At 38.8% G+C, this 16,264-nt stretch overlaps 1 protein-coding gene across 1 annotated transcript in view; it reads left to right on the top strand.

Annotated features, from left to right (window-relative positions):
* Nucleotides 1-16,264, top strand: part of LOC135476910 (peripheral-type benzodiazepine receptor-associated protein 1-like) — a 152,548-nt gene that overhangs the window by 130,324 nt on the left and 5,960 nt on the right. The window contains exons 15-32 of the mRNA XM_064757055.1: nt 207-422; nt 2,217-2,266; nt 3,719-3,907; nt 4,383-4,458; nt 5,427-5,573; nt 6,372-6,512; nt 6,688-6,881; nt 8,294-8,372; nt 9,087-9,248; nt 9,802-9,989; nt 10,234-10,321; nt 10,414-10,590; nt 11,113-11,278; nt 11,903-12,191; nt 12,900-13,013; nt 13,227-13,359; nt 13,806-14,368; nt 15,068-15,236. Of these exons, the coding sequence (XP_064613125.1) occupies nt 207-422; nt 2,217-2,266; nt 3,719-3,907; nt 4,383-4,458; nt 5,427-5,573; nt 6,372-6,512; nt 6,688-6,881; nt 8,294-8,372; nt 9,087-9,248; nt 9,802-9,989; nt 10,234-10,321; nt 10,414-10,590; nt 11,113-11,278; nt 11,903-12,191; nt 12,900-13,013; nt 13,227-13,359; nt 13,806-14,368; nt 15,068-15,236 (3,141 nt within the window). The remainder of the gene's footprint in view (nt 1-206; nt 423-2,216; nt 2,267-3,718; nt 3,908-4,382; nt 4,459-5,426; nt 5,574-6,371; nt 6,513-6,687; nt 6,882-8,293; nt 8,373-9,086; nt 9,249-9,801; nt 9,990-10,233; nt 10,322-10,413; nt 10,591-11,112; nt 11,279-11,902; nt 12,192-12,899; nt 13,014-13,226; nt 13,360-13,805; nt 14,369-15,067; nt 15,237-16,264) is intronic.

Raw genomic sequence — 16,264 nt, 5'->3', positions numbered from 1 at the left:
ATGCTTTTAGAGAACGTTGACATGTCCTTCTTTAGACAGTCTGAATTTTGAAATATTCACCTGAAATATTCAGTGAGAGAAAGTTGAATTGAAGAAATTTTGCCCACTCTGTGCTCCTTGTTGTCGTTTATTCTGCATGCTTTTGCGGTGACTGGCATTTTCTTCTTTTCTCTTTTTTTTTTCTTCCTTTGCCACGCCTCTTACAGGCTTTTCAGAAGGGGACGAAGATGAGTATCGAAGCCCTTTGAAAGAAGAAATAGAGGATCTAGAACTGCCACTGACGCCCGAGATATTTCACCGTGAGTCCATTGCCCAGGAGTTCTTGGCTGACCCAGAGCTCTCGGCAATTTCTCAAAGATTACGGGAAATAGAGGCTGCTGACTCACCATCTGAAGACGAAATCACTCGTACCTTGTCTGAAGGTGACGGGACTCTCTGCTCTCCTTTTTCAGTTATATTCCTCCTCACCTTACAACTTATTACTTATTATTATTTTTAACTTATTATTATTTTACAACTTATTACCCAGCAACTTGTTTTAAATCCGCTGTTTGTTATTATCCGGTAACTTGTTTTGACTCAGTAACTTGTTGACCTGTAGCCTTTTATGACCCGGTAACTTAACTGTAATGACTCAGTAACCTGTTATGACCCGGCAACTTGCTTTGACCTGGCAGCTTGCTTTGACCTGGCAGCTTGCTTTGACCCGGCAACTTGCCGTGATCCGATAACTTATAATGACCCAGCAACTTGTTATGACCCGATAATTTGTTATAACCAGGCAATTTATTTTGACTTGGTAACTTATGACCTGGCAACTTGTTATAAACTAAACATGCCATGACATGGATAACATTTCACTATTTGCCTGTTTGCAAAATAAAATGTACATACAACTAATCCTGATTAATTCATCTACTGAGTTTTTGCAAAGTAATGAAAATAAAGTGATATCCCTTGTTTTAAAGATACATGTAGCCTTTCACACCACAGGCTTGGAGTTTATTACTTTGTCTTCTTAAAACTGACTTTCCCATCGTAATATAATAAATCACCGATTTTCACTTCGAGACTTTTCATTTCATGAGCATGCTACATCTAACACTTTTCATTATTGTATACACGATGAGCATGTTACATTTAACACCTGCCCCAGTTCATTCAAAACTTTTTGCCTGTTAGAGTTATTCCCCCTGCATCTTTATTTCCCACCGTTTTGTCAGTTTAATATTGGTGATAGGTATGGTTGTTAACTTGTTTGGGCACATTTAACAAAAATATGACTGTTGGTGGGGGGGAGGGGGGGAGGGGGGGTTCTTGTTTTTCTGAAAATGTATAATATAAAACAGATCATTTGTCAAATTTTGAACGTCAGTAATGAGACTAACCCCATAACACTCCCAGTGTAAACTATACATGTAAGTTTTTGATATAATTTAGATGTGTTAAAAGTTTATAAATGTGTTGGTCTTGGTTTCCAGTTAAGACTATGAATGCCTTGTTTTAGATTTTAGCCTGTAACATATGATCATTTTGTTGGAAAACTGAAAAATGCCGTTTTCTGTTATATTTCAAAATTTGCAAACTGTTCTGACTCTGTTTTTTTCTTTTAAATCTCCTCTTATTGCATGTTTTGTGTTTTCAAATTATCTTCTGGACTGCTGTGATGACTTTCAGATGTTCTTCTGCTTTTGTGTGACTGTTTTTGAAATTGTTTTGCATGAAATTTTTTTAATGAATATTGCATATTAAATTTATTTATTTGTTTATCTGATTGGTGTTTTACGCCATACTCAAGAATATTTCACTGATACAACAGCGGCCAGCATTATGGTGGGTGGAAACCGGACAGAGCCCGGGGGGAACCCACGACCATCCGCAGGTTGCTGGCAGACTTTCCCACATACGGCCTGCATATTATAATAATTTCTAAAATGCATACATTTTCAACATCAACATTGTCATTAAAGATACATAAACTAAGATGATATTTAATGACAAAATTTCAAAGTTAAAAGATCTTAATTATGAGACTGTCTTTGCTTCACAAGCTCTATGTATATATTTACTTATTGTTGTTTACATGTACACGTAATTAAAACTTCCATGCTTTGAATGCTGCACCCCTCAGTGGCCACTTTGAAGTTCAAATGCCATCGCTCTTTTTATACTTTTTTCTTATTGGATTTAATTTTTGACATGTTGATTTATTTCAGCTGATAACTCCAGCTTCATGAGTGGACATTATAGTGCCTTCAGTAATAAGGTGGGTCTGTAGTCTTTGTAATAATGCATTAGGTAATAAGATGGGTTCATAGTCTAAGTGGTGAGTTCAGTAATAATGTGGATATATAGTCTTTGTAATAAGGCCCTCAGTAATAAATTGGATCTGTAGTCTGAGCAATAGTGCCTTCAGTAATAAGATGAACCTGCAGCCTTTGTAATAGTGCCTTCAGTAGGTGGTTCTGTCGTTTTTGTAATAGTGGCAACAGGAATAAGGTGGGCTTGAAGTAGCTGTAATGCCATGAAAAAAAAAGGAGAGTCTGTAGTCTAGTTATTGGTACCTCTGGCAAGAAGGTGCCTCCACACAGACTTGGTGGTGTTCGTGCTGTCAGTGTGCATAGTTTCAGTATAAATAGTGCTACCAGTAATTGGGTGGGCCTGTTATAGTCTCAGTATAAATAGTGATACCAGTATTTGGGTGGGCCTGTTATAGTCTCAGTATAAATAGTGCTACCAGTAATAGGGTGGGCCTATTATAGTCTCAGTATAAATAGTGCTACCAGTAATTGGATGGGCCTATTATAGGCTCAGTCAGTTAGCGCGCTAGCGCAGCATAATGACGAAGGAGCCTCCCACCAATGTTGTCGCTGTGAGTTCAAGTCCAGCTATGCTGGCTTCCTCTCTGGCCGTACGTGGGACTGTGGATGGCCGTGGGTTTCCCAAGGGCTCTGCCCTGTTTCCTCCCACCATAATGCTGGCCACCGTCATATAAGTGAAATATTCTTGAGTATGGCATAAAACACCAATCAAATAAATAAAATAAACAAATATAGTCTCAGTATAAATAGTGCTACCAGTAATTAGGTAGGTGTATTATAGTCTCAGTATAAATAGTGCTACCAGTAATTGGGTGGGCCTGTTTTAGTTTCAGTATATATAGTGCTACCAGTAATTGGGTAGGCCTATTATAATCTCAGTATAAATAGTGCTACCAGTAATTGGGTAGGCCTATTATAGTCTCAGTATTAATAGTGCTACCAGTAATTGAATGGGCCTATTATAGTCTCAGTATAAATAGTGCTACCAGTAATTGGATGGGCCTGTTATAGTCTCAGTATAAATAGAGCTACCAGTAAATGGGTAGGCCTATTATAGTCTCAGTATAAATAGAGCTACCAGTAAATGGGTAGGCCTGTTATAGTCTCAGTATAAATAGTGCTACCATTAATTGCGTGGGCCTGTTATAGTCTCAGTATAAATAGTGCTACCAGTAATTGGGTGGGCCTGTTATAGTCTCAGTATAAATAGTGCTACCAGTAATTGGATGGGCCTATTATAGTCTCAGTATAAATAGTGCTACCAGTAATTGGGTAATAGGGTCCTTTTTTTTCAAAAATAAACGGCATTCATACCGTTCCACATTCATTGTTGAAATGGCTTTATACTATGGTCAGTCATCCAGTCAGTCATTGGTAAATTCAAATTAACTTTCCAGAGTCCGTACAAGATGGAGAACGGGCTGATCCCGCCAAACTCGCGGATATCGGGGCGTAAAGGTCCGTTACAGGTGTACGTGGCTAAGTATAGCTATGACCCTTACCACTACTCACCCAATGACAACCCAGACGCGGAGCTGCCATTGAACGCGGGCGATTATATCCTCATACACGGTGATATGGATGAGGTGAGACTAGCATGAGACTTACTGTATTTACCTGAAGGTTAGCGTTTTTTCAAGTGACACATTTTGTTTGATTCTAATTGATTTATCCATTGTATTGGCTCATCTCTAGAGCTCACCCTGGTTTTCTGTCCGGTCAGTCGCAGGAGGGTTGGCCAGCAATCTGTGGATGGTTGTTTTTTTGTTTGTTTTTTTTTTTCACCTGGGATCTTCCCAGCCCCCCCCCCCCCCCCTCCACCCCCACCCCCCACCCATAATGCTGGCTGCCGTCGTGTAAGTGAAATAGACTTGAATACAGCATATCCTGCGAGAAGTCAATGCCGTCTTACTCTCAGGTCCTTCGTTAAGTGATTTACACATATTGAAAGGTGGTAAATCGTTGACGTACTGGCAAACAGACCAAAGACAGACTTACACAGCTGCTCGTCACTGCTTGTAGTTAAATCTATGCATGTTATTTTTTTCTATTTTTTTTTAGGATGGTTTCTTTGAAGGAGAGCTTGTTGATGGAAGAAGAGGGCTGGTCCCCTCCAACTTCATTGAAAAAGTGGCAGGTAAATGGAAAATGTCGGAGGGAGATAGAGAGAGTGAGAGAGAGTCAGTCAGTCAGTCAGTCAGTCAGTCAGTCAGTCAGACAGACAGACAGTCAGTCAGTCAGTCACATAGTCACACAGTCAGTCACATAGTCACACAGTCAGTCAGTCAGTCAGTCAGTCAGTCAGTCAGAGAGAGAGAGAGAGAGAACTTAGAAGTAGTATAAATAAATGACAAGGTATGTGCAACTACACAGAGGTCATGGCTTTAGGAAGAAATCTCTTTCTAGTTGATTAAATTATCAGCACTGAAATCCATACTTTTCCACAAAAAATACTGCACAAATATTTTAAAATATAATTTTAAATATTTGAAGCCTGTCTTTGGTAACTGTACATGTAATAAAGTTTTTGTAAGCAATGATATAATCCTACGTAGTACATGCTTCAATTAAACAATATTAATTGGATTTATTGATTGATTTATTGTCTAGCATAATTCCTCAATTTTTTTTGCGTATGAAAGAACAACCTTCAATGCAATTTATGCACATTTGTTATCTGATTGGATTAATAGACCAATTTCATTACTTAACAAAAAGTATAACTTTAACAGCCTACAAAGAATAATGCTTTCAGAATATGCTTAAATAAACACTTCGCAAACATGAGAAAAGGTTGAAGAATTACAGTATAAGATGTTAATATCCATAGAATAAGTGTTTCATATAAATGCATTGTCTTATTTTGATGAAATGTTCATGAACATATATTCTCTTTGAGTACAATTTAGATATTTTAATTTTAACATGGGATACAAAGTCTCTGAAGAAGCCAGTTAAAAGCAGCACTCAAACCAGTATCCTGTTACTGTAACTATTAGATCCAAGCACAGTAAATTACATACAAAATAAAGTAGGGTAAATGATTTAATAATGAACGTGAAATGAAATGGTTTTATTCTTAATTGTTGTTTTTCTGTTTCAAAGATGAAGATTTGCAGGAGTTTCACAATGCCATGGCAATGGCCAGTCATCACTCAGATGATGGTTCCTATGGCAACAACCTCCAACATGACCTTGACTTTAACAGTAGTGACGAGTCAGAAAAAGTGCTAGCTGATTTACAAAGTGCTGGTGAGTAACTTTTCCTTTGATGGTCTTTTGATTTTCCTTATTCTGTTTTTTTTTTGTTGCTTTTCTTTTTGTTTTTATTTCACATCTTAGCCATTGATGGATTAAGATTGTTGTCTCGGTAGCATTCTTAATTACTTTCTACTTTTAAGGAAAATTGCAAGGGTTCCAACTTCGTTTGGAAATCTTACATAGCACAGTCACTTGATTGCTGTTTTATTAAATTGTTGTGTTGTTTGGTTTTGAGTAAATTAAATTTAATGTTCTCTCAGAAGTACATCACACATGTATGTTACCATTATATAACTTGTTCAAAACGGATTTTAAAACTACGTAACAGGATATTCCCCAGAGAATAGTTTTGGCAGAAGTTGATGGTTCTGCATTTCACCCTCAACACTTGTCAGACTTTGGGGGAAAGTATTTCATTTTATGCTGTCAACTTCAGGGGAATGCATTTCAGCTTCTCTTTTTTTTTTTTTTTTTCTTTTCACTTTCGGGGGCCTCCAGGGCTCAGTTGGTTAACGCGCTAGCGCAGCGTAATGACCCAGCCTCTCACCAATGCTGTCGCTGTGAGTTCAAGTCCAGCTCAGGCTGGCTTCCTCTCTGTCCGTAAGTGAGAAGGTCTGTCAGCAGCCTGCGGATGGTCGTGGGTTTCCTCTGGGCTCCGCCCACTTTCCGCCCACCATAATGCTGGTCGCCGTTGTATAAGTGAAATATTCTTGAATATGGCGTAAAACACCAATCAAATAAATAAACAAAAAAATTAAATTTTTTCACTTTTATGTCGCCCCTTTGCAGAATCCACAGTGGCTGTGAAGCAAGAAACACCAACCAAAGCTAACAGTGAGGGACGATTGGCTGAGGAAGGGGATGAGTCATTATCCCTGTCCATCACTGACAACTCTCTGACAGAGACAAAAGTAGATACACATAGCAAAAGTAAGGACAGCTCCCTGATTCATGTCCTTAAAGAATGCCATAAGTTACACATCCTTCATTTGTTTAGTCTTGCATGATTCTTTGAGCCAGACAAATTCACCATTCCCATAGTATAGTGTATCACTTTGTGATACTGATGTGAATTTTGACTGGTTTTTATATTTTCTCTATGCAGATATACCATGCCCAGTAAAGTTAAAACTTGACCGTCAGCTGACCAGTAGTGTGGTGGTCAGCTGGTCACCCCCTGAGGGCTTGAAGCCCAGCCAGATACAGGCTTACCACGTCTACCTGGATGGGGAGTTCAAAACGTCCATTCGAGGGACGGAGAGGACGAAAGCCTTATTGGAAAACGTTGATACAAGCAAGGTAAGCCTTAGTGGAAAATGTTGATACAAGCACGTTTGCCTTAGTGGAAAACGTTGATACAAGCATGTTAAAGCCTTACTGGAAAACGTTGATACAAGCAAGATAAAGCCTTAGTGGAAAACGTTGATACAAGCAAGTTAAAGCCTCAGTGGAAACCATTTATACAAGCAAGGTAAGCCTTAATAGTTAAAATGATAGATATAAGTAAGGTAAGCCTTAGTGGAAAACGTTGATACAAGCAAGGTAAGCCTTAGTGGAAAATGTTGATACAAGCAAGGTAAGCCTTAGTGGAAAATGTTGATACAAGCAAGGTAAGCCATAGTGGAAAACGTTGATACAAGCAAGGTAAGCCATAGTGGAAAACGTTGATACAAGCAAGGTAAACCATAGTGGAAAATGTTGATACAAGCAAGGTAAGCCTTAGTGGAAAATGTTGATACAAGCAAGTTAAAGCCTTAGTGGAAAACGTTGATACAAGCATGTTAAAGCCTTAGTAGAAAACGTTGATACAAGCAAGTTAAAGCCTCAGTGGAAAACGTTGATACAAGCAAGTTAAAGCCTCAGTGGAAACCATTTATACAAGCAAGGTAAGCCTTAATAGGTAAAATGATAGATACAAACATAAGCCTTAGTGGAAAACGTTGATACAAGCAAGGTAAACCTTAGTGGAAAACGTTGATACAAGCAAGATAAAGCCTTAGTAGAAAACGTTGATACAAGCAAGTTAAAGCCTCAGTGGAAACCATTTATACAAGCAAGGTAAGCCTTAATAGTTAAAATGATAGATACAAGCAAGGTAAGCCTTAGTGGAAAACGTTGATACAAGCAAGGTAAGCCTTAGTGGAAAATGTTGATACAAGCAAGGTAAGCCTTAGTGGAAAACATTGATACAAGCAAGGTAAGCCATAGTGGAAAACGTTAATACATGCAAGTTAAAGCCTTAGTGGAAAATGTTGGTACAACCTTGATAAGCCTCAGTGGAAACCATTTATACAAGCAAGGTAAGCCTTAATAGTGAAAAAGATAGATACAAGCAAGGTAAGCCTTAGTGGAAAACGTTGATACAAGCAAGTTAAAACCTTAGAGGAAAACGTTGATACAAACAAGATGAGCCTTAGAGGAAAACATTGATACAAACTAGGTAAGCCATAGTGGAAAACTCTGATACAATCAACGTAAGCTTGAAACCAAAGAAAACACTAAGTATGTCAGATGAAAGACCAAAGGCCAAAATAGTTTGATTTGTTTTTCTGTAGAATCTTTGCTGCTTCGGCTGTAGCATGTTTTTCAACTTCCAGGGACCGAGCAGCATTTAACACCAATCAGATGAATAAGTCAATCAATCAAAGTCAATCAATCAGGAGAACATTTTCACTTATTTAGCTTATACTACCTTATGTTAATGTCTGCAGATTCATCGTGTCAGTGTGAGGACAGTAACCAGTGAAGGCCAATCAGCTGACGCTCAATGTACAATGTTGTTTGGAAAAGGTCAGTGTGTGTCCTAGGGAAATCTGAGATGGTTTTATTCAGATTTCGCAGGCATTGTCTGTTGTAAGTAAGTCCACCTCCCATAGCATGATGAAACAAGAAATTAGGCCGATGCAATACACATCAAGATGAAATATAGAACATGGCTCTACACTATGTATTGGCATGCATGGTCGGCTTTTGGAATTGTTGACAACTGGCAGAGAATTTTCTTCTGTGTTTTCAGCGTTTTTGGTACAAGTTTTGTGGTACATGTATAATGTGTAATTAGTTTATATCTTGTCTTATCTGACACGACACAAATATGATCACGTGTCGTGTTATGTCATGTCCTGTTGGCCTAATTTCTTGTCTGATTTTGTCATGCGATGGGGCCTTTACAAGCTAATATCTCAGTTCAAGAAAAGTTATTTCTTCTTCATTTGTAAATAAATAAATTGAAATCTCTGTTCATTTACAGTTTACCATAATTGTACAAAAATTTTTGCATCAATGTGTTTCCTTTCTCTCCGGCTGTACATGGGAAGGTCTGTCAGCAACCTGCAGATGGTTGTGGGTTTCCCCCAGGCTTTGCCCGGTTTCCTCCCCTCCACAATAATGCTGGCCATCGTCGTATAAGTGAAATATTCTTGAGTACGGCTTAAAACACCTGTCATATAAATAAATAAATAAATAAATCAAATCAATGTGTTTCCTGTTTTCTGTTCCTTATAGATGCAATTCCCACCCCTAGCAAATTAGAAGTTTCTGAAATTAGTGCCAATTCTGCTCTGTTGTCCTGGTTGCCAGGCAACAGTAGCTATCATCATGTGATCTATGTCAATAGTCAGGAGGTGAGGAGGGTGAAGCCAGGCGTCTGCTCACATCTACTCTCTGGTATGTCTGCTTTGTCAAAATTCTCACACAAATTTCCAGAGGGACACTTTTTCTGTTGTGATTCCAAATTTAATGAAATGTTTTTTTTTGAAACTGTAAATGTTGCAGATAATTATATTCTGTTCTTGTTTGGGAAAATGCAAAGTGGAGAATTGTTCAAACTTAAATTGTACTGAATGATGCAAAATGGACAAGCCATATTTGGCCTAAAGGTTTACTCTCAAAAAAAAAGTACACTTTTTAGAGGTACATAAAAGTCATAAAATATTACTTCTGATGTTGAAACTTACATTTTCTAATATAATACCATAATCTTTTCCAAGAGCTTCACAATACTTTTCTAAGATCAGGGGAACTAACCAAATCAGTTAAAATGGTCAACTTAATAGTAGACATGGGCAAAATTTGATGTCAAGTATAGTATTCATTTCCAATGGTATTTAATATTTTTGGTGGTAAATAACATAAATCAATCACATAACATTAAATCATGTAGAAAACAAGTAAGTTTTAACTGAATGTCCAATGCCCTTGTTTCTGCCTTTCCCCAAAGGCCTGTCCCCAGCCACTCTTCACAAAGTGTCCATACAGGCCAAGAATCTGAGCAGTGGCGTGGAGGCCAGCAGGCGACAACAAGAGCTCCTCACAGCCTCACTGGAGTTCACAACTCTCGCCGGAGGTAGGAAACGGCCCAAGAAATTTATCTCTATTTGGCTGTTTTATCATAAGGAATTCCCTTCAGTATTTTGAAGCACATGTGTATTGAAAGTATGCGTTTGATATATTTACTTGGAAAGTAAATCTGATGGTAAACTGTCAGTTTTGTTCTAAGAATTTCCACATTAGTATGTATTTTGCGGTTTCCTGTTTTCTCTGGAGAAAAAATATGAATGCAAAAAAGTTCCATTGTGAAGACAATATTTTGTGTTAGTTTCCCACCTTGTGAATGGGTACCATGTGTAAATGTACATGTCACTTTATGCAGTGCACAGTCTGTTGTTTTGATGATGAGAATGCCAAGGAATTAGGAATAATACAGGAATTATGGTTAAAAATTATTGTCAGTTTGCATGGTAAAGAATTATTAACTCTACAATTGCATGTAATGTGCAGATAATTAGTTTTATTCGCATTACATAATTAATTTTGACCTTTTTTTTTCCAGGAATCCCCGATCCGCCATTGGATGTTCAACTTGAGGCTGGACCTCAAGAAGGGACATTACTCTTGACCTGGTTGCCGGTGACGATAACTCCGGCAGGGACATCAAATGGTACGGTGGTGGAGGGCTATTCTGTGTACGCTGACGGAAAGCTGTTAAGAGAAGTCTCCGGACCCACGAGTAAGTCACGGCTAAAATTCTCACTCATAAGACCTCACATTCTTGAAGAATGCAGTTTTATACATGTTTCACACACCTGGTATTTCAATCATAGTTAAATGAAGTTAATAACTCGGAGATTATGAATTGTCTTTAATCACCTGAATTTGACAACCCATTTAAGTATCACTTACATTTGAGTGAAATAAAATGCTGTTTTCAAGATTTATCCATTGACATGATTAGTGTACCTTAAGTTTAAATTTTTTTCATTTATTTTATTGGTGTTTTACGCCGTACTCAAGAATATTTCACTTATATGACGGCGGCCGTCAAATTGTAGGATTTTTTTTTTTAAGTTTCTGTATTGGATCACAATGTTTGAGAGCTACAAATTTAATTCTGACAACATTTACGTGTATTACTAATCTGAAATCTAAAATCTTTTTAATAGTAAAGTACACTCCATATTGTTTATGAATCCACCTTTAATATTAAGATACTAAATTTCTAAAAATAAGAAAACATTTCTTTGTTTTACAGACGATCATGCTGTTTTAACGGGACAAGACTTCCAAGGTATTATTCCAAAAGTGCTAACAATACGAACCATCGCTGGGGACAAAATTGAGTCCACGGATTCCAACCGGGTCAAGGTTCAGCATGGGCTGGTCCGTGAGTTGTCAAGAGGTGTGGCTAAAGGAGCTGGGCATGGAACTGCTGGCGAAAGAAAACAGGTACATTTACAGTGTGCAAAAAACAGTAGCAGCCAGGCTAGAAACTTGCCGCAGGCAATCCCTGGAGTGAGCTACTAGCCCACCAGTGATTTGTCTGCGGAGGATTGTGGAACACTAAAAATGAAATAACTTCCAAAGAATTTTTCCACTGTAATTCTGGTTTTGATGGCCGATAGAGGTTGAGGGAGCTTTTAGGGCTATTTTGGTGGCCTTGTGTAAACTTTGCCTTCCATTAGTATGGCGATACATACACACTGAGCCCGTGCTCTTAGGTGTGTCAGTGTTACCAAAGAACATTGGCTAGTCAGTGAATCAATACTCAAAGATTGATAATTTGCCTGATGTCATCTACATAATGTATGGAAACTTTTGCCTTTTTCTTTTGGATTGTATTTAAGCCATGTGACAACTTTGTTCCACTTATGTGACAACTTTGTTCCATTTATATGACAACTTTATTCCACTCATTGGACAACTTTATTCCACTTATGTGACAACTTTATTCCAATCATTGGACAACTTTATTCCACTCATTGGACAACTTTATTCCGTTCATTGGACAACTTTATTCCACTTATGTGACAACTTTATTCCAGTCATTGGACAAATTTATTCCACTTATGTGACAACTTTATTCCACTCATTGGACAACTTTATTCCACTTATGTGTCAACTTTATTCCACTCATTGGACAACTTTATTCCACTTCTGTGTCAACTTTATTCCACTTCTTTGTCAACTTTATTCCACTTCTGTATCAACTTTATTCCGCTTCTGTGTCAACTTTATTCCACTTATCTGACATTTATTGTTTGTGTTGTTTGGCAGAGCGAGCCAACAGATACAGATGAGGAGATAGAGGCAGCGTTTAGAGAAGAAGACAAGGTAATGTTCTGTACACAATCTGAATCAGTCATGTTTTACTGCATACATGACATAAAGGTCCTTATAAAGTTTTGTCTATGACTGTTAAAGCTGAACCTTTTGCCTAATTTTGAGAGTGCTAAAATGTAAGTTTCAGCACCAAAAGCAGTATTTTATGATATTTGCCTCTATAAACGGACTTATTAGGGGTGAAATTTTAGGTCATTTGGCTGTGGCTTCAAATCAAAATCTGCAAACTGGCCTTTCTGATTTCCTCAACCCATAAACCTTACCACTGTCTCATGTAAAGTAAATTAGAAAGCACACTGAGAGCGCAAACCTCCACTACAGCTAAATGTACAGATTTCCACACTACAGTGCTCAAGAATGGCATGAAGAGTTCCAACAAAGGGACAATACTCTCCCATATATGCAACTATTACAAGGTAAAAGGCTAATATGGTTTTGTACCCAGTGTGGCAGTGGTAAGAAAAATAACTTTGAAGAAATCCTTGGATGAAGATCATCACTAGAATGGAATGGACTTGACTGTGCCAAACTGTGCTCAGAATTTCATCCAAATCAGTGCATATAACTCTTTCTGTAAAGTTGCTGACGGACAGACAGACAAATAAACACAGGCAAAAACAATATTGATGGTGGTTAAAGTCAGTCAAGTGAGTCAATGTATAATCGTGCATTTCATTATGTTGTTGTTGTTGTTGACAGGTGGCAACGATCAACCCTCACTATCGAGAAGAGGTAATGGAGACGAGCAGCTCAGAGTTATCAGACATCCAGGAAGTGGAGGAAGAGGATCTGTCAGAGACTCAGGACACAGAGGTTAGAGACCAATGGGACCCCGAGCTCATTTCCACAAAGCCATTTCTGACATCACAGTAAAAATCTTAAGCAAACTAAGTAGTCAGACTGCTCAGATCCCATTTAGCAGATTTCTGCTGAATACAGTCAGATATATATGTATGTTGGTAGTTTAATTTTCGCTTACTGAGGAAAGTGATGTAGAGAATATGTATTTTTGTGTTTTATTAACAGCATAATCAGCATAGGTCATCACCAAGGGGAGATAAAAAAGCTGTGACAAAACATGGTCGCCACTCAGAGGATCGGGAGAGGTCGCCCAAGTCTGACAGCATGCTAGCCCCCAGCAGGGTTGTTCCTCATATACGTGAGTAGATTGAACTTTTCACAGCAGCTGCTTCAATATGACAGAGTTTGCTTCATTTCAGGGCTGCTGCTGTTCAGATTTCATAACCATTTTACGTTAGAAAGTATTGTCCAGTGATTGTGATAGTTGTTTTACTTTGCATGTGTGGTTAATAGATGTATATTCAGACAAGACAAATGCAAGCAGTTCCATAATAATAATAATATCTTTATTTTCAGAGGGTAATGATCTCAGTCAGTATGACAGTATTGATCTTCCCTGAGGCCCTCCATTCACTGACACAACCACTCGACAGTCACATGGGTTATTTAAAAAAAATAAATAAATTAGTTCAAAGTTTACTCAGCAAGGGGCCTGAATGCAGGACAATGCAAGTCCGCGCAAGATTCATATTAAAATTTCAGTCTGCTTCTTTAAGTTCTCATGTACATTTTCATATTGCGCAGAAATCACCCGAGATAGCAGCAGTGAAAGAGGTACATCATTTGAAGCTTTAGATGATGAGGAGTCCGCCTTCCATCGACCTGGGCCACGGGTCTCGCCAGAGGAACCCCGCCCCAGGAAACCTTCCCCAAGTCCTGTTGCGGAAATACAAGGAGACGGTAAACAAGACGGGTATCGAGAGAGTCCAAGAGGGAAACGACCCTCATCAGGGAAATCAGACACTTCAGATTCTGGAAGGAGGTCGCCGGGTCAACGACATCGTCATGACCATGGCAACCATGACCATAGTGATAGTTTGGACCAATCAGGAGAGAGTGTTCAAGAACTCTTGTCCAACGATGTTGTGACTAAAAAGAAGATTAGGGACGATATTCCTGAATCAGAATTAATAGACTATGAGGACAATGGTGAAGGGGACTCAATGGCTGAGGCGGGATCAGATATCTATGATGAAAAACGGGTTAGACTTTTTATAGCTCTTTTTGATTACGATCCAGTGGAAATGTCACCCAATGTGGATGCCATTGATGAAGAGTTGCCTTTCAAAGAAGGACAACTCATTAAGGTGAGCTCATATAAATGGTTCTCAGATGGCTTAATTATGCCCTAGCAACATTGTGTTCATTTTAACTTAAAATTTAGTGTGGAAGCGGGGCCTCTGTGGCTCAGTTGGTTAGAGCGCTAGCGCAGCGTAATGACCCAGGAGCCTCTCACCAATGCCTTTGCTGTGAGTTCAAGTCCAGCTCATGCTGGCTTCCTCTGCAGCCGTAAGTGGGAGGTCTGTGAACATCCTGCGGATGGTCATGGGTTTCCCCTTGGCTCTTCCCAGTTCCTCCCACCATAATGCTGGCTGCCATCGTATAAGTGAAATATTCTTGAGTACGGCATAAAATACCTATCAAATAAATAAATAGTGTGGGAGCAGTTGTAGAATGGAAAAGGGTTGAACTTATGTTCTTAGGTATGAGATATTTGTTTGATCTGCTTCCAGCTGAACACAGCTTCAAAATTTATTTGTATGCTACCAAAATTCAACCATGATGTGTCGTCGAACGTGGATTAGGGTTGTGGGTTTCCCCCGGGTTCTTCTGCCTTCATATAAGTGAAATGTTTTTGAGTACAGCATAAAGCATCAATCAAATAAATAAAATAATTAAACACCCAGTTTACACTGAAGGCTAATAGATGATTAAATATGGCCATTTGTTCTGTTCTACCATAAAAAAGTAAAGAATTCTGATTGAAAAAGTTCCCTCATTTCCAGGTGTATGGTGATAAAGATGCCGATGGCTTTTTCCGTGGTTCGTGTAACAACCGCATGGGTTATGTCCCTTGTAACATGGTGTCAGAGGTGCAGGTGGACGACCCTGAAATCGCGGCTCAGCTGCTTCAGGAGAGTCAAAGCAGCAACTCTGCAGAGACGTGGGATGAAGGTGAGAGATACAGTCTGGCAATACAAATTTATGTTGTTTTTTCAACTTGGCGAGAACAGAAACCCCAGTGGGTTTATTATATTCCAATATAAATTAAATTATATTGTATAGATGATTATAGATTCAGTAGTAATTAACACAACACAATTAAGACAACACAATTTATATATCGTTTATATATGAAGAGATCATAGTACCCAATGTGTTTCTTGCTGCACTGTAAAACAAGTAAACGTAAAACATATACTTGAGATGAAGTTCCATGGGCGTGATGCCATAATTCAGTTATTTTCTGTATAAAGTCAGATTGTCTATCAGCTGGCCACATTGTTATTTGTAGCTGCAACAAGCAGCTCTGTGAAGTCAGATTGTCTATCAGCTGGCCACATTGTTGTTTGTAGCTGCAACAAGCAGCTCTGTGAAGTCAGATTGTCTATCAGCTGGCCACATTGTTGTTTGTAGCTGCAACAAGCAGCTCTGTGAACTCAGATTGTCTATCGGCTGGCCACATTGTTGTTTGTAGCTGCAACAAGCAGCTCTGTGAACTCAGATTGTCTATCATCTGGCCACATTGTTGTTTGTAGCTGCAGCAAGCAGCTGTATAAAGTCAGATTGTCTACCGGCTGGTCACATTGTTGTTTGTCTATCGGTTGGCTGATAAGTCAAATTATTGACATTCACTTAAGCAGGAGTGCAAGATGACAAAAAACCTTCATTCTTCTCAGTGAAGTGATTAAAAAAACAATATATCACTCCTCCCATACTTCAGCGTTCAACTAGTAGAATGCTGCAGCTGTTGTGAATTCAAGTTTGTTACATAAAAAATACAGCTTATGTGTATGATAGCACACCAGCGCGGCACAACGACCCAGGTGCCTCTCAGCAGTGTGGTCTCTGTAAATTCAAGTCCAGTTCATGGTGGCTTCCTCTCTGTCTCTACGTGAGAAGGTTTGTCAGCAACCTGTGGATGGTTGTGGGTTTCTGCCAGGCTCTGCCCGGTTTCCTCCCACCATTATACTGGCCCCCGG

Source organism: Liolophura sinensis, chromosome 10 (genome assembly GCF_032854445.1).
Source record: "Liolophura sinensis isolate JHLJ2023 chromosome 10, CUHK_Ljap_v2, whole genome shotgun sequence".
Lineage (NCBI taxonomy): Eukaryota > Metazoa > Mollusca > Polyplacophora > Chitonida > Chitonidae > Liolophura > Liolophura sinensis.
Note: the sequence above shows the minus strand (reverse complement) of the source record. Positions and strands in the feature narration are given on the sequence as shown.